This window comes from Engystomops pustulosus, chromosome 6 (assembly GCF_040894005.1).
Source record: "Engystomops pustulosus chromosome 6, aEngPut4.maternal, whole genome shotgun sequence".
Classification (NCBI taxonomy): Eukaryota; Metazoa; Chordata; class Amphibia; order Anura; family Leptodactylidae; genus Engystomops; species Engystomops pustulosus.
The window spans coordinates 40,299,060-40,324,270 of NC_092416.1; the positions used below are offsets into that span (position 1 = coordinate 40,299,060).

General features: G+C 39.6%; 2 protein-coding genes across 4 annotated transcripts; both read right to left on the minus strand.

Annotated features, from left to right (window-relative positions):
* Positions 1 to 1,317: 1,317 nt before the first annotated feature.
* On the minus strand, positions 1,318 to 14,519 carry LOC140134963 (nicotinamide N-methyltransferase-like). Of its 2 annotated transcripts, none has more exons than XM_072155817.1 (4): positions 14,360 to 14,519; positions 11,142 to 11,226; positions 3,067 to 3,274; positions 1,318 to 1,963 (listed from the first exon to the last, which is right to left on the minus strand). In XM_072155817.1, the coding sequence occupies exons 2-4, from the start codon at positions 11,200 to 11,202 to the stop codon at positions 1,534 to 1,536; spliced, it is 699 nt and encodes a 232-aa protein (XP_072011918.1). In that variant the 5' UTR covers positions 11,203 to 11,226; positions 14,360 to 14,519; the 3' UTR covers positions 1,318 to 1,533. The 2 variants fall into 2 exon arrangements, with proteins under 2 accessions (XP_072011918.1, XP_072011917.1); XM_072155816.1 differs by having other exon boundaries at positions 11,142 to 11,314; positions 14,360 to 14,517.
* A 4,349-nt stretch (positions 14,520 to 18,868) lies between these two features.
* Positions 18,869 to 24,882, minus strand: LOC140134965 (nicotinamide N-methyltransferase-like). 2 transcript variants are annotated; one of them, XM_072155818.1, is made up of 4 exons: positions 24,750 to 24,882; positions 21,744 to 21,930; positions 20,865 to 21,072; positions 18,869 to 20,175 (listed from the first exon to the last, which is right to left on the minus strand). In XM_072155818.1, the coding sequence occupies exons 2-4, from the start codon at positions 21,889 to 21,891 to the stop codon at positions 19,746 to 19,748; spliced, it is 786 nt and encodes a 261-aa protein (XP_072011919.1). In that variant the 5' UTR covers positions 21,892 to 21,930; positions 24,750 to 24,882; the 3' UTR covers positions 18,869 to 19,745. The 2 variants fall into 2 exon arrangements, with proteins under 2 accessions (XP_072011919.1, XP_072011920.1); XM_072155819.1 differs by having other exon boundaries at positions 21,744 to 21,949; positions 24,750 to 24,777.
* Between the last annotated feature and the right edge of the window lie 329 nt (positions 24,883 to 25,211).

Consider the following 25,211-nt stretch of genomic DNA (forward strand, 5'->3'; position numbering starts at 1 on the left):
TTTTAGTCAATGGAGAGATATAACACACATTGGGTGTGTTTTTTAAGTGTGTTTTAGAGTATATCAATAAAAACTTGGTTTTTATATCTCAAATATTGCAGTGGTTTTTTGACACCAGCTCTGTTTCGATATATTGTGATTACATGTATACTGGTGTTGGCCCATATATATGGGACTAGTCGATGGACTCACTAATATAGGAACAATCCCTTTGAAGACAGAACCCAGCAGGTATTGGCCACAATGATTATCAGGACACAACTATTTTTTCTTCTAATATTGAATTCTTAAAGCTTTTACTATTCATTTATCGTCTTCAAACTTACGGCTGTTGTACACAAATGTGTGCAGCCTGTGTAAACTTGCTGTATGGTGGCATGATCCCACTGTCCTTTGATTTATCCCTACCCCTCTGCCCAATGATTTGCGGGCCCGGCAGAGCATCAAAACCCTCCACAGCAGCAGGATCGCTACCCTTGCCTTTGTGCAAGGAGTAACAGGAGGAGCACTGCCAGAGCCCTGCAAAATGACCTCCAGCAACCACACATGTGCACGTGTCTGCACAAACAGTTAGAAATCGACTCCATGAGGATGGTATGAGGGCCCGACGTCCACAGATGGGGGTTGTGCTCACAGCCCAACTCCGTGCAGGATGCTTGACATTTGCCAGAGAACACCAGGATTGGCTAATTGACCACTGGCGCCCTGTGCTCTTCACAGATGAAAGCAGGTTCACACTGAGCACATGTGATAAAATCTGGAGACCCCATGGAGAGCAATAAGCTGCCTGCAACATCCTTCAGCATGACCGGTTTGGCAGTGGTCAGTAATGGTGTGTGGTGGCATTTTGGACAGCCCTTGTGAGACCATAAACTGCTGCGGTTGGTCCTGGATTCCTCCTAATCCAGGACAATGTTAGACCTCTTGCGGCTGGAGTGTGTTAGAAGTTCCTGCAAGATGAAGGCATTAAAGCTATGGACGGGCCTGCTTGTTTCCCAGACCTGAATACCACATCATGGCTCGCTCCATCCAATAACGTCACGTTGCTTAGGCCTCTTGATGTATTTGGTGTATGGCTATGGCGGATCTTATTTCTACGCCAGGTCCTTTTCATGTGTGCAGCTAGTGTGGGTTCCTGTCCCCGTGCTGGACCACTCCCCCGCTGGCTGCGTCCACTTCTCCACACCTTCCTGCGGTAACTAATTTGTGTGTATTGGAATGTATAAATATGTGTAACACCAATAACTTATGAAAAGATAAAGGCCACAAATGAAAGATTTAGAGCACTCAAATATGTTTTTTTTTGTCTTTTTAAAATTTAAATTAAAAAGAAAAATTGATTGTTTAATTTAAGATGTAGATTGTTTCCAGTATGCAATATTTTATCTTCAGTGTTATGCTAGATTGTAGTTATTATTACACATGGATTGTTTATCTGACATCATCTCTCTGCTAAATGTATCCAACACTTATTTTGGATTTATTTTTGAGTTTTCAGACTCAACCAAACACTTAACAATTTCCAATTCGTCCTTACAATGGTTTACGGGCATGAATAAAATAAAAAGTGTCATGATCAGCAACGTCCATCCTTGATTTGTCAGCTCTTGGAACATACACAGCTTTTTCAATATTGTAACCAGCTACTTTAATTGTCATCTCAAGCTCCTCCTTTCTTGTGGTCAACGCACCAAAATAAGTTTTCCCAACATAATAAAAAGTAGCGTTCAGTCCACTTAAAAGTAAAAGGTGACCTCCAGGTTTTATCAAGGACTGAAAATTATTCAGAACTTCACAAAGTGTTTTTATATCCTTGCATGGACATTCAAGGCAGAGACAAGACAAGAGACAATCCACTGGTGGCACAACCACTGGATCATAAGGTTTTTTTTTGAGCGCATCACATTTCAGGACTTCTTTCACCTTATTGCGGAGCTTCTCAGCCTTTTTTTCAGGATCTTCCCTGAAAAAAGAAAAAAAATTTACACAACATAATTTGTATTAGAAAACCGAAGAGGGGAACAGGATAATGGACTGGACACAAAGTTATACATCGATCACACACTTCCAATGCTTCCCCAAATTGCAGTGTAATTTGTATTCTAATAAAGATTAACTGATGGTAGATGTCCCAAACTTACTTACTTGTCCCATCTGTCAGGATGATCTCGCTTTTATGATGTTATGGGACATCAACATTGTTCTAAAAAAAGACTTTAAAAAGATATTCAAATGAGCTGGAGTTGCTCAGGGCTAGTCACCCGAGTGCCACTTCGCTCCGCCTCCTGCTAATATATGCACACACTCCCACCTGGCCCCACCCACCGATTGTGCCGTCAGTGGATTGATTCATTTGAATAGGTTTACAAAACTCTTTTTTAGAACAATGCCGATGTCCCAGGACTTCATAAAAGCGGGATCATACCCTAAAATACGGGACAAGTAAGTAAGTTCTGACATAGCCAGCAGCAATCCATTATAAAATCAACAAGCGATGTTTCACCCTCTGTAGGAGGGCATTATCAAGTTTGATAAGACCTTTATAGAGAGGGCGATAAGTCGCTTGTTGATTATGGTGGAATAAAAGAAACACTTGTTTTTTAACGGAGCGCTGCTACATCGCCATTTCTTCTAAGGACCACTGAGAATAACCCTTTTATATTTTGATAGATCTGGACTTTGGCGATACCAACACATTTACGATTTTACTTGTTTATTTTTATATCAGCTGTGGGTAAAGGGAGGGGATTTGAAATTGAAAATGTATTCTTTTATTTTTAAGTTTTTCAGCCCCTTTAAATGTACTGTAACCCCAATGTGTCTGATCCTTCCTACCATATACTGCAATATTACTGTATATAGCAGTTTTGCTAAGCATCTGTAACAATGTGACAATCCCCGATAACATCAGGAGGAGTGTCGATCCAAACCAATTTGGCGGTTTGCAGATGCCCCAGGCCAGTCATCCTGTTAGCCCTCTCCATAATACTCATGCCACCCCCTGACATACTATTATGGCAGTTAACGGGGTTAAGTTGCCATAGACTGTAAAATAAAAAGGTATACCTGTTTCCTTCCAGCTCACAAACATGTTTGATAATGTGAGTCCAGTCAAAAGCATCTGGATCCTTCTTTAGCCATTTTTGGAATTCAGCCCGGTTTTGTTCCAGAAAGTCTGAGACAATGATTTTATCAAATACTTCACAAGCCGATAGGAGCTGATAAATGGAGGGTCCAGTGCCAAAATCAAGCAGTGTATCTCCCTTTACTCCACCTTAAAAGAAAAGAGGTAAAAAAAATCTATTAATAAATTATATTATTAAAAATATCAATCAGAGCAAAAACTATTACACATAATGGAAAGAGAAATGTTCACCCGGGTAAAGACCATTTTGAGATAAAGACCAGCGAAAAGGAAGATGTTAGGTTGTTCCAGATCTATGACAATTACAGTTAGTTTTCCAAAAGATACCAAAGCAATGTTGAGTTCAAAAAAACGTGTTAACCGTGACTCATTGCAAAAACAGTTTGAGAAGATGCTAATCCACTTGACAAAGTCCATGAAGGTGTCTACTTTTTGTAAATTTCATCATTTATTGAGTAATTGTAATGTTTAAAACATTAAAACCCCAGAAATACAATATCCTAGAGTTGAATCTTAAAGACCTAATATCCTCCTTAACATTTGTTGTTACATTCAAATTTGTTTGACATACATAGAAAACATGCAAATAATTGATGCAGTAAGAGGACTGGGCTGTATAGAAAAGCCCTTTCCAATGTACCGAGTGAAGCCTAACACTTAAAGGGGTATTCCAGGAATAAGCATAAGTCACATACAAATAGGCTCTTAAAATATAAGCTAATATTTAATTAGTTGTTATTTAAAATTTTGCTCCCCTTAGCAGAAAATGCTGTTGACATACACTGTAATAAGAAAAATTAAAATGCTACTGGCCCTTAAATTAGTCCGTTGATTTTCTCCACGTCATCTCAGTGTGATAATGTGCAGTGACGGCAGTTACACACGTCATTTCTATGGTAACAGAGCAAGAAATTCTGTTACATCATCACTGGGAACAGAGCATAAGACGTAGAAGCTGTTCTTGAGAACTGAAGGATCATGGGACTTGTAGTTTCCAGTGATGGCCATCTTGGTGATAATTCCACCTACTTTAAAAAGTCCATAAAATTTTATGAATCATGAAATCAAACTATTCAAGCTCCATTTTGTGACTAATGACAATGAGTTTTGTTATATTCATTTATTTAAAGCATTACGTTTTTTTTTGTTTTTTTTTTTAATCAGAAGCTCATATTCTAGGGATACCCCTTTTATGTAGGTACAGTGGCTATAGAAAGTATTCAGACCCCTTTAAATTATTTACTACTTGTTTCATTGCACTCTATTACTGAACAATATCCGTGGGAAGTACACGACAAGAAAATGAAATAAAGCGGAACTTTTATTTATTTGCTGGTAAAAAATGATAACACATACTCACTTAAAAACTATTACTAGATCCCTAAATTTTTTATTTTTTTTAATAGGTATAGGTATCCTTAAATAAAACAACCCATTGTCATTGTGCACAATGCTCAATTACCCCTATCTAAGTTTGTAAATGTTCAGCGGCCCATGGAATAGATGTAAAATCACTGGGTACATATAGGTCAAATCACGTGTAGGGTGTGTATAAACATAATGAAATAAGAGACTTCAGCAGTGTTTTCATGTCGTGATAGAGAAGTTATCATTACTCCAATATTAACCTAAGTGAGATGTTACCATTCAGTTTCTATCACTACCTTCCCACTTGTAATACATATCACCCACCACCTGATGTCAGTTTTGGCTAAATGATGACTTGTCCTAGTGATGTTATCTTAAATATAACTGATTGTATTTCCAAAAAAAGTAATATTGGGAAAACTAACTGATTAGGGTAACATTCTTTGATCACAAGGATCATGAATGTTCATAAGTAGCATCTCGACGCATTTCATCTATCCTTATTCATGGCAGATTCATCAGGAGTCTATGATATCACATACACATAGACCAGAAGACAAAATATGCTGAATATCCACGGAGACCCCTGATCTGATTCATTCATTGATTTATGGGGATGTAAGGGAAACTAATTTTAGCTAAAAGAAGAGTGTCTGTTAGTTAATAAGGGAACCTGTCACTAGCACTCCGAGATTCGATGTGGTCAAAAACGTACTATTTTATTCCAGCATGTGCCAAGCAACGTTTCAGCTCCCAAAGCCTGGAGCCTTTTTCAAGCAAAGGTGTATACAACAGTGGTACAATTTATACAGAGCATTTAAGGAAGTGACATCATTCCTCTTATTGACAACAAGTGCACAATATAATCTATATACAGTGTTAAGGATACAAATTCATTTTGAGCATCAGAATACAATAATAAAATGTGATAACAGTGTAGTGTATTCACAGTGTAATCGCTAATAATCGCTCACCAGGGAAACATGTTAGCGGGTCCATCGGCGTTCCTAATAGTAGACTGCGCATGACAGTCACATGACAGGCACGTGAGTGGTCACGTGATCGCTGTAAACGTAGAGTGCTCAGAGAGGTCGGCGAACAGTGCGCATGCGCACAAGTAACTACTGTGTTGCTGTCGCCATATTGGATAGGGGAACGTGATATAAGGTAAGTATATGGGAATATATCCCTAGTGCATCTATAGTGAAACAGCAGATGCCTAACGGTATTTTTGACCACATCGAATCTCGGAGTGCTGCCATTTTTTCTTATTTTATATATATATATAGATTTTTCTTCTCTCTGTCTATCACCCTATAAGTGCTCTTACTGCTGTCAATGATTTAAAGGAAACCTACCACTTGAAGTGGCAGGTATAAGGGGGAACTACCGAGCACCAGCTCAGGGTGAGCTGGTGCCGGAGCTTAGTTTTGTTAGTGTTTTAAACCGCAGGGTTTATGGCCGAAGCTGCTTCGGCGCAGGGAGGTACGCGCTCGGCGCACCATGTGCGCGACCGTGCGCACGGCTCTCCTTCACTTCCTATGTAGCCGCGTGCACGGTCGTGCGCATGGTGCGCCGAGCGCGTACCTCCCTGCGCCAAAGCAGCTTCGGCCATAAAGTTTAAAAAGTGCTTTAAACCGCGATACTGCGGTTTAAAACACTAACAAAAATAAGCTCTGGCACCAGTTCACCCTGAGCTGGTGCTCGGTAGTTCCCCCTTATACCTGCCACTTCAAGTGGTAGGTTTCCTTTAAGGCTAACATTATATATAATCAGAAACTTAAAAAAAACATCTGGAGATACTCAAACAGAAAGTCAGAAGAAAATGACCTGTATTATATCCTGAGGGTGCATTTCATAACTATAATTACTAAAATATTCATATTTCTTCTTCATATATCATATAGAAAGTGGAACATTGAGTCACCAGGCTTTATTGCAAAAGCTATCTCGTGCAATGTTGCTGCTACGAACCCACAATTTCACAATTTGAGGGGTAAGGCTAAAAAAAAGTTAGGACATTTTTAAAAGGGGGTCATTGAGGGTTATTGTTATACTGTGTGGAAATACTACAGGGGCAGGGCAAAGGTTAGCTCTTCTACCCTCACAAAAGTTGGGAAATATTGTAATGTATGAGTTTAACTGCCCGTGCTGATGCTGGTTGTAACCTTGTTCATTTACTAAAAAGTTAGATATAATAGATAATATTTTGCTAGTGGACACGTGCGCTGGACAGGTCCTAGACAACAGGTGGTAGTCACTGGGATGACCATCATTAATTTGTAAAAATGTATTTGCTTGGCTGAAGTAGTTGACTCCTTTCAATATCTATCTACCCCTCAAGTACTTCGCCTATATTGGGCTTAACTGTAAAATAAGACAAAAAAGATTGCACATTGTAATAGTTGATGTGGAAAATCCCCATAGCCTGCCATTCTGTAGTATGACAGTATATGGTAGGATCAATCAGGCAACCTAGGGTTAAAGTACCCTAGGATTTCTAAAAAAAAATAGTAAAAAATTAAATTAAAAGAAAAAAACCCCTAAAAATTCAAATCACCCCCCTTTCCCCAGAACTGATATAAATATAAATAAACTGTAAAAATCATTAACATGTTAGGTATCGGCACTTCCGAAAATGTCCAATTTATCAAAACACATTGGGGCTCATTTACTAAGGACCGATCATCATACATTGCACATTTTTCGGGGATTGCACAGCTTTGCCAGGTATTTAACAGGGGTCTGCACTGGGATTGTGTCCCACGCAATCGGATTGTGGCAGCTGCGGTGGCCGTTGGACGATCCGACTGATTCGGACTGAGTGCAGGATTTAACTTTCTAATTGTTTTCCAAGACCATGCGCTTACATGCACCAGGAAGAAGAAGGTGAACTCTGTGAGACCTGAGCGGGGAAGCGACACATGCAGGATATCGGGCGCACGATCTTAGTGAATCACAGCACAGTGCATTATCGGGGGACAATGCACTTTAGGTGGACTCCGTCAGACGGGTAAGTAAATGTGCCCCAGTAACTTTAGAAATTAGCGCCCAAAGGTGAAAATGTCCCTTTTTTGCCATTTTGAGAAATATTTTTTAAAAAATCAATAAAAAAGTGATAAAATAGACGTATAGGGGGTAATTTACTAACGCAATAAACTTGTAAAGGATGAGGGTCGCACTCTTGCTTGTTAGTATCAAAACACTATAAACTTTATTCTTGCATGGATACAGCGATTACATCATAGAAAAGTATCTGACGCGTTTCTGACCTTTTCGGTCCTTAGTCATAGATAAAAAATGAGTGTGGTGAGAGAGACATATGTACTCTGAGTACCGGAAATGGTAAGGTAACACACAGGTGTGTGTGTCTCTAACTCACCTCAGATACTATATGTTTATACAATAAAAAACATCGTGGTATAAAACAAAACATCATAATATGTTACAGAAACACATACAAAAGTTTGAGATTAGTAATTGACTAGCAAGTCATTTCTCACATTGAATCCTCTAGGATAGATACAATCTTTAGTGAGGATCCAAAATCCTTCTCGGTTCAGGAGTTTTCTTCTGAGATCACCGCCCCTTTTATTCTGTTTAACCCTTTCCAAGCCACAGAAAGTACAACCCGATAAATCTCTGTCATGATGATTGATAAAATGCCTAGCGGCATGAGATGGATTTGTATATTCAGGATTAGTGACACCATTAAGGTGTTCTCTTATGCGTTCTTTTAGTGTCCTACTCGTACAACCTATATAGTCTTTGTTACAAAAATTGCATGTAATGCAATAAACAACATTTTTTGTATTACAATTAATGAAATCACGTATGGTAATTTCCGTGTTTTTATTTTTATCTAATGTTGTTTTGCAATTTCGTGCAAATTTGCAACTTTTACAGATTTTAGCCCCACACTTAAAAAATCCTTTGGTGTTTAGCCAGGACCTTGTATGAATGTTTCTATTGGTATCACTTGGAGATAATATACTGCCTATGGTTGGGGCTTTTCTGGTGGAAAAGGAGAAGCCCTCCTGTAGGATTTGTCGCAATGTATCATCCTGGTATAGTATAGGTATATATGTGCTAATGATATTTTTTATGGCATTATGCTCTACACTATACGTGGTGACAAAAGTGGGTTTGACACTACGTTTAGAAGGAGGAAGTTTGTAAAGATTAAAGAGTAGGCTTTCCCTGGATCTTTTTTGGCTGATGTTTTTAGCTCTATCTAAGCTCCATTGGGTATAGCCTCTCTTTTTTAGTCTTTGTTCAATAGTGTTTACTTCCTTAGAAAACGCTGTGTCAGTGGAACAATTCCTTTTGGCTCTAAGCATTTCACCCACCGGGATGCTTTTTATGGTATGATTAGGGTGACATGAGGAGCTATGAAGTATGGTATTACGGGCAGTATTTTTGCGGTAAGTGGATGTGAAGATCTGAACTGAATGAGTATATGTGTCCAGATGTAAATCTAAAAAAGTAATATTATTGTTGTGCCACTGAAATGTGAAATATAAATTTAATGGATTGTTATTAAGGTATTCGATGAAATCAGATACGGCCGCCTCATCGCCGCCCCAAATAATGATGACGTCATCGATGAAGCGGCCATATCTGACCATCTGGGTGATGTACGGGTTATTGTCAGCAAAAACATAAATTTCCTGTCACCATGCAACGTATAGGTTGGCCAGCGATGGGGAAAACTTGGCCCCCATCGCTGCCCCTGATTTTTGCAAGAAAAATGTGTTATCATATTGGAAATAATTACTGTTTAGCAAATATTGCATGACTTCCAAAATATACATTTTCAAATCAGAAGAATAATTAGAATATTTATCAAGGTGGTATGACAGGGCTGTGGTGGCTAGTGAATGAGGTATGCTGGCATATAAAGCCTCTATGTCACATGTCAGCCATGAGTAATGAGGTAGCCAGTTGGTTTGTTGTAAAACTTGAAGAATATGTTTGCTGTCTTTTAGGTAGCCATGACAACGTGTGACCAATGGCTGTAGTAATGAATCCAGCCATGCTCCTATATGTTCATTTAGAGAGCCAATGCCGGCAATAATGGGACGCATGGGCGGGGGAAATTTGTCTTTATGTATCTTGGGTGCACAGTGAAAGATAGGCGTGATTGGGTTTTGTACATACATATATTCAGCTTGTTTAGGCGTGAGTATACCCAGAGTTACGCCTTCTTCCAGTAATGCAGCCAAGCGTGCCATAAGACATTTGGTGGGATTATATGAAAGTGGAATATAGTTGTTTTGATCCTGTAATAACTTTTTAGACATTTTGTCATATAATCCAAAATTAAGTAGGACTACTGCCCCCCCCCTTATCCGCCTTGCGTATAATTAAGTCTGAGTTAGATTTAAGAGAATGGATAGCATGTTTTTCTCCATTAGTTAAATTAGATTTTTTGGTTCTGGGCATGCTAGTTTCACCATGTAATCTAACAAGTTCTGACTGGATAATCTCCTGGAATTTATCCAGAACTGGGGGTTTTGATTGTACTGGATAGAATAGCGGATTATTAGTCTTAAAATTAGTAGCTGTATTAATAGTTTCATTTTCTCTTTCGTGAGTACAATCCGCTAGACTATTCAGTGTATCATATACAATGACATCTTGGACAGAAGGAAAATTCAAACTTTTATCATTCGATTTAACATCATGTACAATAAATTCTTTGGAATCATCAGCATTATTGTTATCAGTGTCCTCCTGTTTGAAAAAATGTTTTTTTACTGTTAGCAAACGAACAAAATTATTGACATCCAAAATAGTTTTGTATAAATCAAAATGATTGGTGGGGGCATAATTAAGTCCTTTAGAGAGGAGCGACAATTCAGAGTCATTAATAATGTACGATGATAAATTTAAGACGCTTACTTTTTCTTCGCAGGCTTTGTGCTCTGTGTTAGTAATTTACTAACGACCCGAATGGCATTTTTCTGCCGAGATTCCAGAATTTTTCTGATTTGCGCCGGGTTTTTGGTGCACACGATCAGATTGTGGCGCATCGGCGCCAGGCATGCACACGACAGAAATGGGGGGGTTTGGCCGTCTGAAAACCCGACGGATTCGGAAAAACTACAGAATTTTTTTTTTTAAAAAAGTGTCGCTTGACACACGCTTACCTGCGCCCGGCAACTGATGGTGAACTCCAGTGAACTCCGACGGATTTCAGTGCAGCAGAGACAGTGGACATTGGGCGCACTACCTTAGTGAATCGCCGGAAGACCCGAATCCTCGACGGAGAAAGCGCTGCTGGATTGTGACAGGACCGGGTAAGTAAATGTGCCCCATAGTCCTTAAAATGGTAGAATTGAAAATGTCATCAAAGGTTGTAATTTTTGTAAAAGTATGAAAACATAAAACCTATATAAATTTGGTATCTTCTTGATTGGCACACAGTGAAAGCCGTAAAAGCCCCAGCCAACAGTTTACTATGGGGTGTAATAATTTGTAGTTTAACCCCTGATCAAGATGATAAGAATATAAGTAATGCTTTGGGCTATAACACACAGCCAGAAAAATTTACTGAATATATAACCAAACATCATAGCAAATTTTACAGTAATAAAGTCCAAGTAAAAAAAACCCATCTACTTACCTATAGTAAAAGTTTCATGTAGATATCGTAATGCAAAATCTGTCCATTCTCCCAATAGCATCCCTTCTCCTGCCGCATAGTATGTCTGCAAGTATTCAATTGGGTCAAAGTCATCAATGTACGCCTGCTGAGGGGCAGTCATGATATCCGATACCGACGATGGTCCTTAGGACCTACGTTACATATATTAGTAAATGGGAAAAAACATTTTAGCAATGAAATAGTAATGTGTGTTTGGCTTATGCCCTACTGGTGGTGGTCACTGGGGCTATCTGTCATATTTGTGAAGAGAATCCAGTTCATGTGGATTAAAACTTTAACAGAGTTAAACATAGGGGCAGATTTACTTACCCCTCCCGTCGCAATCCCCATTGTGCGTTGTCCGACCTGGGTTCAGTGCTGCCGCGATTCACTAAGATTGTGCGTCCAATTTCCTGCATGTGTCGCTTCTCCGCTGAGTTCACCTTCTTCTTCCCGGTGTATGTAAGTGCTGATCTTGCGACACAATTTGAATTTTAGATTCGGCGGTTTGTCCGAATCAGCCGGGTTGTCCGATGGCCACGCCCCGGATTTGTTTTCGCATTTGTTTTCGCATGAAAGCCAGCAATGCACCACAATCCGATCGCGTGCACCAAAAACCCGGGGCAATTCATCGCAAAACGGGAAAATTCGGGAAACCTGACAAAATCGCGGTCCTCGGACCCTCAATATGTGATACATGTTTAGAAGAATTGAATATTACAGGTACAGTATTTGGGGAATCACAGTGCATCTCTCTACAGCATACTTTCTACAGATTAGATTTTTTGGGGGAAGAGTAGTGGATTCAATATCTATCTATTTCTGTTTATTAATCCATTAAGGACATCGCCTATATTGGGCTTAAAGTGTAACTGTAAAGTAACTGACAAAAATTTGGCAGAGCTGAAAAGAGCCTTTGACCATAATTTCAAAGATACCTCTATCATGCTGATGGCTTCTTTTTATATAAAAACGGCCGTATAAACAGCCAGCATATGACCCCATGCATTCCAATGGGAAATACGGCCATCCATGTACATAGTCATATTGTCCACCGTATCGCACTAACACTAATTGTTTTTTTTTGTGCTGTCCCCTGGTGAGCCCACATAGGTGAAACATGCCATGTCAGGACTACTTCATACATAACCTTTAATATGAGACATTGACTAGGTTAGGTCTTTAACACGGGTCTTTTGCAGGAATAGGTTCCAGTCAGGGTTACAGCTGATTAGGGCTGCGACCCTGAGTCAAGGCATACAGGTTGTAACAGGTCTATATCATCTAGAGTGCAATAGGGACATTCTCCAAAGTCCCAGGGAGAATGCCTTCACCGAACCCCATTCAGTACGACAGCTTCATTTATCTACATACATATCACTTTGACTATACAGTCAGCCTGTCACGAAAATCCAAAGTGACGTTTTATGCATCTAATATCCCTGCTGAGTAGTGTCTTTGACACATGACCTGTTTTGCCCCCATTTATTAAAGTGTTTGCGCCAGTTTTCTGTCTGACTTTGCACTGAATAAAACATGCAAACCGACTGCACATGTATTTATAAGGTGTCTGCGCCAGTTTATAAAGGATAGAAAAAAATGTGCACCAAAAGGGTTGTGTCAGGTGTCAGCGGTCAGTCGGCTGCGCACCACAGTTCTGCAGCATAAGCAAAATGCACTGAAAAAAAAAGGTGCATTCTGCAGAGAAGTACAGGGGGTGCCAGATTCATGAATCCGTCGCACACTGCTCACTCCACAGGCAAACTGCACATGTGCCAATGTGGGCCATTATATTATATATTAATATATTCCTGTTTTCAGTTTTCCTGCTACTTATATTGAAAACCTATAGAATGATTAAAAGAATGTTGGTCTATCAGGAGTTTAAAGAGGACCTGTCACCCTGGAAAACCCACCCACCAAATGTGCCCCCCCATAATCCTCCCCCCAGCCCCTTTCTCCCTAGCCATTTTTATTTGAAATTTATGTGCAGTAAATTTATTTAAACCGATCCGACCTCTTACTAAATAAGAGGTCGGATCGTGTATCCGGCGCGCTGGCAGTCAGCCTTATTCTTTAGGGGGCGTGCCGACACACCACCAGCACACCCCCGCCAGCGGTCACATTGTAGGAGAAGCTGGCAGCATCACATCGCTGCCAGCTCTCCGTGCCGTTTTAAAGAGGCCCGGCTCGACCACAGCCGCTGACAGTGTGGCGCGGCCGCACCGCTGAGAGCCGGCAGCGATACGATGCTGCCGGATTCTCCTACAATGTGACTGCTGGCGGGGGCGTGCTCGGGGTGTGTCTCGCCACGCCCCCTTATGAATAAGGCCGACTGCCAGCGCACCGGATACTCGATCAGACCTCTTATTTAGTAAGAGGTTGGATCGGTTTAAATAAATTTACTGCACATAGATTTCAAATAAAAATGGCTAGGGATAAAGGGGCTGGGGGACGATTATGGGGGGCACATTTGGTGGGTGGGTTTTCCAGGGTGACAGGTCCTCTTTAAATGTAAAGGCAGTGTAAGAAGACAGTGTAACAGTGCCAATTATATGGGTGTGTTAGATCATTAGCTTTTCTTCCCATTAGGTTGCCAGACGCTTCTTTATGTTGTTTTGACATCTTCTTGGCAAAAGGATAGTTTTTTGTGCACTTTTAAGACCAACTATATTGGTGCCAAATCCTCAACATGTCCTCAGTGATGCTCTGCAGCACAGCACGACCCAGAAGTGCCCTAAAGTGGGAGTGATGCGCTGCAGCAGAGGCACTGCACATCACCCCCAGAGAGTGACAGTCAGCTCACAGCCGAGTCATGCTGGACATTCTGTAATGCTCATTGTTTTTTTGTAGATATTGGGTACATATGTCAGCTATTAAAAAATTTTGCAGAATTTTTTTTCTTCTTGGCTCTCTAATGGATACTGCCAGTTCTCTCAGGTGGGGAATAGACTAGATAAAAGTCTTCATCCTTTTTCAAAACTACATTAATGAGGTTATAAAGGCTTTAATAATTGAATGCATATTCTTATGTTAGAGTTCAGATCTCAACACCCCCAAACACTTTACCAGGTGTATGTTAGTAATATACAAATGTTGCATTTTTGTAGAGGTGGGGCATGGTATATATTATATTTTTTTTGTCATCTAAAGGTGCATTCTAAATTAAGATTATTTTCAGTCTTAGTGTCACTTACCTCTGCTCTTCCTCTCTCCTGTGGTCTGTGGAGATTAAATAATAACCTATACTATGACTGGGCTTTGTTCTCGTTGAAATTTTCCATTGCTCTTATTTGCTAAATTAAAAACAAGATATTTCATAAGAGCAAACATATGTCATAAGCAATTCTTACAGGAATGCTGAGGTATTGCCCAGGGCTATTTCTTAATTCACTTAATCGAGAATATTCCCTGTCATGATTTGTGCCAAACTAACCGAGCTTTGAGTGTTGCACAATAAATTGCTTGTTTAGCAGTGATTTTCAGTAAGTTTTCATAGTTCGTTCTAGCATAGTATACTTCATAACTATCAACTACCTTTTCAACCATTTTGTGTTTGTAGTATGTAGTTGCAGAATTGTATGTATTCCTATATTCAGACACCGAAAAATGCCTCATGTTGCATTTTTGGGTCTATTTTAAAGCATGTGTTTTCAGTCTGTTTTTAAAACACATGCGCTTTTGAATATTTACCATGTGTCTGGCTGGTTTTAATTTGTTTCACAGCTGCCTACACTTCTAGAAAGCCGGTAGAAAAGTAGGACATGCGTTTTTAAAAAAACTGATGTGTTTTTTAACGCATGCGTTTTTTTAACGGATTGCTTAAAAACGGACCAAAAATGGTTTCAAAATGGCACGTGTGGCATCTCCCTTAGGCTCCCCCTTCTGCTTCAGTTGCCCAAACCTGTTCCTCTGCCTCCCAAATCAGGAAGGATGCATTGATGCCTGTCAGGCACCAGGGGTAATGGACCCACTAGACCACCGTGGAAGATGACGTAAGCCGACACCTGGGAGCAGAGTCTTAGTGGCACCTAGTTTTCATTAGAGCCTGCCGCAAAGCGGGATGGACTTGCTGCTGCAGGGTACCACCAGGTCACTCCACACGACTTTGTCCATGGTGGCGGCCAAGGCAAGGTGCAGAATCACCATCACCAATCCTCCACACACCATCCTTTTACTTCTCCATCTCTACAATCATGGAGAGACAGCAAAAGTTTGGTCCTTCACATGCAAGAGCTCTGGTCCTGAATAGAAGCCTTTCCAAGTTGCTGGTCTTTGTCTCCAACAGCCTCAACGGGAGCATTTCTTTTTTTATTAATACATTTTTATTGAGATATATAAACAGATGATACAATACAATCCTAGAACTGTCTACAGTAACGTACTTCAAACCGGATAGAACACATAATAAACTGATATTTGAATACTCTGCTCCCTATTACTTCTTATAACCATATACAATTTCACCTTTGCAAACCCTTCTTACCCCTGGTGGTTGACAAATACATATTATATATCCGTGTATACATCTGGAACAAAACCAAAAAAAAAAACCACAAAATCGTTCCCTATCCTGTAATAACATAGGCTCCCGCTATATATTCTAACTACAGATGAGCGAGCACTAAAATGCTTGAGTGCTCATTACTCAGGTCGAACTTTTTCCGATGCTCGAGTGCTCGTTTCGAATAACGAGCCCCATTGAAGTCAATAGTAGATAGATGCACTTTTCCTGGAGTTTCTGGAAAGGTGATGATGACACTCTCCCGTGAGTACAACAAAAGTAGGCGCGGTACGTAAAAGAATTTATTTAGTATATTTTTTTAAAGAAGCGGTTATGGCAACCGGGCAGACCAATTAATGGATAGCAGAGATAATCGATAAAATTTTAAATTTTTACATAGATACAATGAATAAATAAATAATAAAATACATAACTTATATATATATATATGGCCTATTTACAATGGTACCTTTATAGTGCGTCCTGAATTATAGTGTAATAGCAGAATAAATGGCTGGACGGTAAGGACCGGGATGTGGAGAAATCCTCGTCCGTAGTGACTAGCGGTGGATTGGAGAAAAACTACAAAGATGGCCGTCATTGCCGCACACGACTACAACTACGGATGCTGGCAGGGGTCATAAGGGCGTTGAATGGATGGGATGTCTGACAACGGATGCTTATAAGGATAGAAAAGATGCCGAGTTTGGAGGAGGTGAATAGGCAGTCCGTTATGGCCTGATACCGATGTAAGACACAAGTGAGTAAGTGGCTAATAGATTCTATATCGGTCCAGGTCACAATCGTGGGATATATTTGAAGGGGTGGTAGTAAACATATCCTTATATTAATATCGTCTCTGTGGCTTCATTAAGACCTTGCAGTTTGAGTGTTTTAAGTTTGTATATCCAGAAGATCTCTTTTCTTTTCAAGATCTCAAATCTATTCGAAATCCCCTCATTCACATGGAAAAGTGCATCTATCTACTATTTTTGTTCGGTGTCTACACCGAAGAATACACTTCCTAGAGGCAGCGTTACGATGTATATTCTTTCATGCATATATGAGTTGTGCCATCAGCACAACTCAGCAAGGTGAGCATAATAGCCCACACTCCCTATATCTAAACAACTGTAAAAAGGTAATCTGCACATAGAGCGCCCCTTGGCTCTCTCTCATTCTTCTCTCTTTTATGCCATTGAAGTCAATGGGAGACTCGAGCATTTTTCAAGGGGACCAATAAAATTTTATTTTATTGAGAAATAAGGAAGTCAGACCTGTTTGTTTTTTTTTTATTCAATGGAATATTCATGGAACTTCAAAAAGGAGAATGACCAGTGTTAAACATCTGCAATGTGTGCTTCACTGAAGAATACATTGCATATGCTTCCATACATCTGCCAACTTATCAGAAGAGACGAGAGTGCAGAACGGTGTTCTTCACAATAGTATGTGAAGAACAATGTGTCAATATTCTTCACATACTATTGTGAAGAACACCGTTCTGCACTTATGTCTTCTGATTAGTTAGCAACTTAGCGTCTGCAATGTGTTCTTCACTTAAATGATCCTGTGTTCACTGTTCTTCACTGTGTTTCCTTAAATGAAAGCGCTAGCAGGCAAAATACTCGTCCGAGCAACGAGTCGTTTCGAGTACGCTAATGCTCGGACGAGTATACGCGCTCATCTCCAATTCTAACCCCCCTGTAACTCAGCCTACAGGTGATCTAGGGAGCCATCTTTTACTTTTCTCCAATTCCGTACCCTTTCCTATTGCTTCTAACTGCTCCATGTGGAGTCAAAAATCCATTCTGCCTACCCACTCATGCAAAATTGTTGGATTCTTGTCTTTCCACTTAAATAGGATTAGTTTTCTTGCTGCACGGTGAACCAATCACTCCTATCCTAGAGCCCAAAACACACACCTTCACATCCACTGGAGCAATACAACTAAATTGTGAAGACAATTTCCCTGTAACCTTATTCCAATAGAAGTGAAGTTTCAGGCATTGCCATAACATGTGTATTAGGTCTGTGTCCACCAGATCACATCTAGGACACACAGCGTGGGGCTCCTGTTCCATGGGTAAGGGCATGTGTGTTTATTGGTGATCCTAAACACATTTATATGTGTTGTATTGACCATAATGCTTACTGGAATTTAGTATAATGAACATCTGTTTGTTGCCCTCCTATGTGAACATAATGTAATACTTCTGCTATATGTACATGTGTTTATTTTCATATTGTAACTTTATGATGAGACTTCAGCCCACAACTGTTTTGCCAGGTATATTGTTCCCTAATTGATAATTTTATTTTTAGGTCATGCATCATAAATGTTGATTTTTTTAATCTTACATGACCATGTGGTAAAGTTCTTTTTGTTTAATTGTTCTAAATACATTCCACATCTGATATTTTTTCTAAACTTTGGCATTGACAGCAAATTTTCACATTGCATTCAAATCATACTTCTATAAATTTGGTGTCCGATTGAACAAACCAAAGAGGGAGGGGGTCATTTGGGGTGCTCCAATTACAAGTGTTAACCCTGCTTACTGGAGGATCCGTTCTTCAGGCAGCAGTTTATTCCATTAATTCATTGTATAAAGTGTTTGTTATTGAGACTGGCCGAAACAAAAAAAAAAAAAAAGAAACTAAAGTTACTAAAATCTCAATAACAATAGATGCCTCAATTTACCACAAATGTGCACCTCATGTAAAAACCCTACAGCATGTACAATGTAACAATGCAAATCTGTTCTGAATGCTGTTCTCTCCATGCTATATGCCCATACTGCAGGTTAAGGAAACTGGGAAATGCAAATTATGAGTTTGTCACAGCACCCAAGTTACCTGCTAAAAAAAAAAAAAGATAATTTTGAACTTATGAAAAACGGAGATTTTGGCAATTTGGATTTTTGCCAAACAGAAAATATGATCCAAATTTTTAAACAAATGTAAAGTACAATGTGTCACGTGAAAAATCTCAAAATCCCCTGGATATGTTAAAGTATTCCAAAGTTAGACAGGGCAGATTTGGAAAATAGGGCTGTGTCCTAGAGGCCAAAGTGGTAAACATCCCCCATTTACAAATTTTTGTTGGCCTGACTTAGTTGTTAACACATCTGTTTTACTCTGTAGTCAAAATTAATCAAAATGTAAAAATTTTCCAGCTACACATACCACAGTAAGCCAGTTTAAGATGCACAATTTATTCATCAAGTATAAACTGCATACAGTGAAAGATTTTATTACACAAATTTCAATTGCAAAAAAATGAAGTCAGAAAGTTACAGGTATATTGAAAATGTTGCCACTTCAAGCACTTTTTAGGAGGAAAAACACAATACAGATAGGAAATGCAACAACACTTTAACAGGGCCCTGGCTTCCAGGACACCTACCAACAGTAAGAACACCATTCAAAACTATAGTCAGAAATTGATAGGCACAGTACCTTTCAGTATTCTAGTAAATTGTAAAGATATGGCAATACCCCAAGCATTGTACATGGCAATTTCCAACTCTTGTATTCAATGGAGCAGCAAGAAACCTACTCATTCTGCCCCTTCAGTGGGGGTCCCATTCTAATATGCCCTATCCTGGGGAGAGCAATTGAAAGCAACATCAAGTAGTTAGAAAAAGACCCATCACATATGTCAATGTGACCAATAGAAATTAATTTCATTTGAGCTACCTCCTTAAGACATTTTATACATGGTCAAAATACTTTTCTAGTATTATGCAGCTACTTCAGATCAAATTTCACATTTTTGCAATAGAAAATATGACATTCATTCATGGTAAAAGCCAATTTTCATAACGAGTCTTTATTTTATTAGCTTGAAAATGGATCCAAGTGGAGGGAAGGGGGGGGGGGAGGAGTTGGGGGAAGAATGGGAAAAAATTCTGAAGTGAACCAGTTTTTAAACATTTGTTACCCCATCTTTCATACAATAGCCAAGAATTTACTTTGTGCAGACTAAACCCCTACACATCCAGCATCAAGTCTACAATACAAGCTAGAGTAAGCAAATAAATAGTACATCAGTTTTACGGTTGAACAACTTTCCCTTACTTAGGTTTTTTGGCCCTTATATAATACATATTATCAAAGTCCGAAATCTCCAGGGTTGACATATCAGTACGTGGAGCGTACACATTTTTTTCGATCACGTAACCAGATTTGTAAAAGGCCATTTCTAGTTCTTCTTGTTTCAAGGGCAGTGAAGTGAAACGCTTTTCACCGACATAATAAAAACTACAACTCAGTACGCCGAAGATTAAAAAGTAACCTCCAGGTTTTATCAAGGCTTGAAGATTTTTAAGAACTTCAGTGAATGTGTACATGTCTTTACAGGAAAATTCAAGGCAGAGACAAGACAGGAGACAGTCCACTGGCGGCATAACAATTGGATCATAAGGGTTTTTCTTATGGACATCACATTTCATGACTTGTTTCACTGTATTGCGGAGAGTTTCAGATTTTTGCTCAGCATCATCCCTTTAAACACACAATATCATACAATGTAAATTATCCATCAGATTTACCCAAAAACCCTTCAAAATGTATACTTCAAGGATAAATCTAAAAACAAACTTTAAAGGAAACCTACCATTTGCTTTTGTGCATTATGAACCAAACATACCTTGAGACTGCTATAGCTACACTGATACATATCTTGTTTAATCCCTGAACTGAGTGGTTTTGCAGAAAGAGCAATTCTGAGGTCCTGTCGCCCTTGCGGCTGCTCCAGCGCTTTTCTTAGTGCTCCAGAGAATGATGCAATCACTGTTGTCACTGACAGGCAGAAGTAATCAATTGCTGCACCATCCCCCAGCTGCTGTGTATGATTCAACCAGCTCAGGTTGATTAGTCCTGTCTGGACAGTGCAGGAAGCTGTGTAATGCGTTTATGAATGGCAGACAGCATGTAACCTAGCTTTTCCAAGGGCCTGAATTTTATAATAGTTTTTTTATTAAAAACTCTATAATCAGGGATTAAACAAGATCCTTTCTGCATCAGTGTAGCTATGGCATTAAAGACATGTTCAGTTCAGAAAGGAAATCTACCATTTGTTTTTATGCATTAAGAACCCATTAAAAGCAACATTTTAAGATACCCAGATATGCTTTTTAACGACAGCCAAGAGATTGTTAGTTTTACCCTGGAGAGGTATACAACTGCCTTACCCATTTTTCTCCACATCGCAGACAAAATTGATAAGGTGAGTCCAGTCGAAGGCATCTGGATCATTCCTTAGCCATTTTCGGATTTCTGCACGGTTCTGCTCCAGGAAATCTGAGGCAATGATTTTATCAAACGCTTCACAGGCAGAGAGGAGCTGATAAATGGTGGGTCCAGTACCAAAATCAAGCAGTGTATTACCTCCTACTCCACCTTGGAAAAATGACAACATTTTAACTAATAATATACAAGTCAAACAATTTTTCAAGATTCTTTCTGTATCAGTTACATACTGGTTTTCTAGAACTGTTTGCTGTACTTCCAGCAGAGAGAATCTGTCTATGCTGATTGATTGACAGATTATATGCACTGAAAGTAAATTTAGTGGCTAGGGGCATTACCAGAGCACCTCTGTGCTGCAGCTTCACAGGATTTTACATGGAGCACCACCTTACCACTGTGTGCTAAGACTTCACTATGGTGCAATTACACTCAGATAGGGGTGGGGGATGTGTTACAGTTTAACAGCCTGTGAAGTTGCAGCTTTGAAGGGCTCCAGTAAGCCCTTCTGACTCATTAGAATAATTGCAAGAGTGGATTTTAAATCCACTGGGGTACCAGGTACAATTAAACATTTTTGATAACAGCAATAAGCAACAATCATAGATTGTATATAGTCACAAGTCCGTTATACCGATTCAGCCCATGTCCAAACCAACCATCAATAATTGGTGATGAGTTTCAATATTATGCACCAGTGACTGTACCAAGTCCCACAGCTATAAGCATGAAAACCCCCATAAATACACCTTTCAATAAAGGAAAAGGTTAGTAAAGCAAATATATCCTCAGTTAGATTGACTATAGTATAACCAAGGTCTTACCTTTAGTAAAAGTGTCATTTAGATTCCGTAACGTAAAATCTACCCAATCTGCTAAAAGTACGCCATCCTCTTCGGAATAGTATTCCTGCAAGTACTCTTTGGGGTTAAACTGTTCAATGTACACTTGTGGGGTACTAAAAGAAGCCATGATGTAGTGTCCACAGGTTCGGACGCCTCCGCAATCCACCTAAATTAAGGGAATAAAACTAACCTTTTAGTATAAAACGCAGCTCATCACCACAATCATGAGCATTTGTCATAAGAAGTCTTCAAGCCCCCTGCCTACAGTTGTATATTGGGGTGTGCAGTAGCTAGTACTCACCATCTTGTCTCATTTACATATACATATGAGAAGTGACTGCCCATGCCACAAGTTTAAGAGCAGGTCCCATTCCTGCCACAGTTTGCAGCACACAGCCAACAGACCATGGGCTCCATTTGCAGACAACATTCTGTGCATGAGGCCTAAATACATTTACAACTACTCACTCTGCACCGCCTAAAAGTTGGCTTACTGTATGCCAGAAAAACCAGGCCAACAGCTTTTTTTTGGTGCACAGACCATTTTGGCATGAGGCCACACCCCCTTGTTGAGCTAATCTTAGGAGAGCCAGAAAATGCTCCAAAACCCATTATAAACGTGGCGCAGACAATTTTTTTTTGGGCAGATTAATAAATCTCCCTTTTATAAACTGTCCTGTTCTAATTTCTTTCAGCCAAAATAAGCATAATAGACCTTTTAAAAGGGTTAACAATTCTAGTACATTTGCATAGCTACCCCCTATAAGGTCCAGTTCATTGGAGCTTTGTTTTGCTCAGTTTATTCAGGGCTTAGGGTGATGCCACACATGGCATTTTGAACCCATTTTTAAGCAGTGTTTTTGACCAGTTTTAATTATGATAATTGGTAAAAAAAAAAAAACTGTCAAAAACGTGTGCATTTTTAACGGACTACTTAAAAACGGACCAAAAATGGGTTCAAAACTACATGTGTGTCACCCTTAGTTTTCTCCTCCCTCTTCATGGCTTCAGTGATTTTTAAAGATTCCTTACTGGAAGGAATAGAAGTTCATCAGGGTAATTTATCAGACTTGTCTTTTGCACCCAAATTTGCAATTTTTACACCCATTTTGTAAAGTTTCCTGTAGTTTTACAATGCTCCAGAATTTCAGAAATTAGATTTGGACATCTGAATAAAAAAGTCAGATTGTTGTTCAAATAACCTCCAGTCCAGAGCAGGGGCTCCTTAAACATTTGAGATTTGGGGAGGGCATTTATCTGGAAACATGTGCCTAGTTTTGGGAATTACTAAGGTTTAGGGTATACCCCATTTATCAGTGGTTGATATGAGAGCCATGCAAGCATTAAGGGTGGTGTCACACATGGTGTTTTGAATCCACTTTAAGCATGCATTTTCAGTCCGTTAAAAAACGCATCCTTTTTTTCTAATTAGTCTTAAGATAATTGAGACAAACTGACAAAACTGTCAGAGCCGCACGCGTTTAACATACTGAAAACGTGGGCTTATAAACAGACTAAAAACCTATTTCAAAAAGCCACGTGTGACACCACCCTTGAGGGGGCATTCAACAAAGGCATTTCAAAACTCCACGGATCAGCTAAAGAGAAATTTACCTAATTAAAGGGCTGATTAATATTTGCGGTTTCAAAATGCATGCATCAACACAATGTTAACACATGCATTAACATTGTAAGTGCAATGATAACAACTGTAATCAAGCAAGTCTCTTCTGATGTACTGCATGCGTTACTTGCCATGTGAGTGCGTGTTCACATTTGGGGTTATCACGTGTGTTTTGAAATGGAATGCAACAGTTGGAAGAGAACACTTGGCCAGTTACATTGTAGTTTACAAAACACAGCTGTTAAATGTTTCTAACTCATGTGTTTTGTTAACAGCTGCAACAGATGTGCCAACATAGCATTAACAGTTGCATTTTGTGGAGTCTCAGCTGTTGCGCTACAAAATACATTTGTTAACACCATGTGTTTATGCTCTGAAAAAAAAAAAGTCTCAAATGTTTTAGCAACCCGTTACCTACACCTGCTCTGGCTGTTATTTGTTGAAAGAAAAAAAAAAAAAAAAAAAACACACCCAGATTAAGTCCCACTATGGGGAAACAGGATTAACTGCACCAGTGCATACACAAGTACCAGTTTTGCAAACCCATAGACCTCAATTGTCAATAAAAATCAAGACTGAAATATTTGCCATACAGCATTGGAAAGACAACATGAAGATAGGAGTCAATGCTTTAATAATGAACACATTAGCATGTGAACAAACCCCAAAGAATACATAGCGGAAACTATAACCAGGTGTTCTGCTCCCCATAAACCAAATGATCAGATCTGCAAGGGTTAATTAGAGCTGCTGGGTAAGATCAGACAGGAGGGGGGGGGGGGGGGGGGTTGCCCTGTAACAATGGCTCTTAACCCCAACTCCATAAACTAAGAAATAAAATTCCCATATAGCAAAACAGTCAGCAAGTAGATGATCTGGTTATGACCCTTTAACCCCTACATCTGAACTCACTACAAACACCCAGTCATTAAGGGTCTAAATACATGTTGCCATTACCTACCACTAGCATTTAGCTCTAAGCACAAGTGCATTCTGGGAGGAATAACTCATGTGCTTAAATTACATTTCCAAATACAATTCAAGAGAATTAGGTAAATGCAGTGGGACAACTGGTAACCAGACAGTGACCGCCAATACTCCCTACTCAGCCACAAAGATCCCTCCACAGGCAAGTATAGTAATAGGATACATTCACACCACCCTACTATAATTATATAACCATGGAAAAACAGGGGTAAACTGATCATAGTGGCCACCCATACATACTCTGCCAGGGAGGGTGCAGATTCTCACATTGCACATACCACACAGTAAAAACCCCTTCCCATTACAGCCATAACTAGTATCACATATTATCTCACATACAACACATTAACAACACAGGATCACCCTGCTCATACCAAGCACAAATGGTTCCTCTCCTCCCTGGATCTGTCCTGTCTGCTGGGAGCGGAGACCTTTTAAGCCTCAGTAACAGCTGTGCGCTATCAGACTGTGAGAAGCTGTGCACCGGATGGACCCGGAATGGCAAGTCCAACTACCAGACCTTCCTGCCATTCCATGGAAATCCAGTCCCAAATGATTGACATAAAAAAAGAAACACAGAACACATGTGCGTTCGGGCCGAGGACCGCCCCCTGTGTGCTATCGTTGCGTTATGAATGGACGCCTAGCGGAACGCGTGACAGCGGCCTTACATTTCAGTTGCGTTTTCATTGCATTTTAAAACACATAACAACAACTGAGATGTGATTTGCTTTATTATATTACTGTTAACATTTGCTTTCACAAAGTGCATCGTAAATGAGATGTTAACACATATGTTAACACTGTCAACACATGTGTTAAAATTGAATTAATAA

Excerpts from the sequence above, each read along its gene's own strand:
- LOC140134965 (XM_072155818.1), bottom strand. The coding sequence starts at position 21,891 with ATGGCTTCTTTTAGTACCCCACAAGTGTACATTGAACAGTTTAACCCC. Across the intron at positions 21,073-21,743 it reads AAATGACACTTTTACTAAAG|GTGGAGTAGGAGGTAATACA; the intron begins GTAAGACCTTGG and ends CATTTTTCCAAG. Across the intron at positions 20,176-20,864 it reads TGCGATGTGGAGAAAAATGG|GGATGATGCTGAGCAAAAAT; the intron begins GTAAGGCAGTTG and ends GTGTGTTTAAAG.
- LOC140134963 (XM_072155816.1), bottom strand. The coding sequence starts at position 11,283 with ATGACTGCCCCTCAGCAGGCGTACATTGATGACTTTGACCCAATTGAA. Across the intron at positions 3,275-11,141 it reads ACATGAAACTTTTACTATAG|GTGGAGTAAAGGGAGATACA; the intron begins GTAAGTAGATGG and ends TTTTCTTTTAAG. Across the intron at positions 1,964-3,066 it reads TGTGAGCTGGAAGGAAACAG|GGAAGATCCTGAAAAAAAGG; the intron begins GTATACCTTTTT and ends TTCTTTTTTCAG.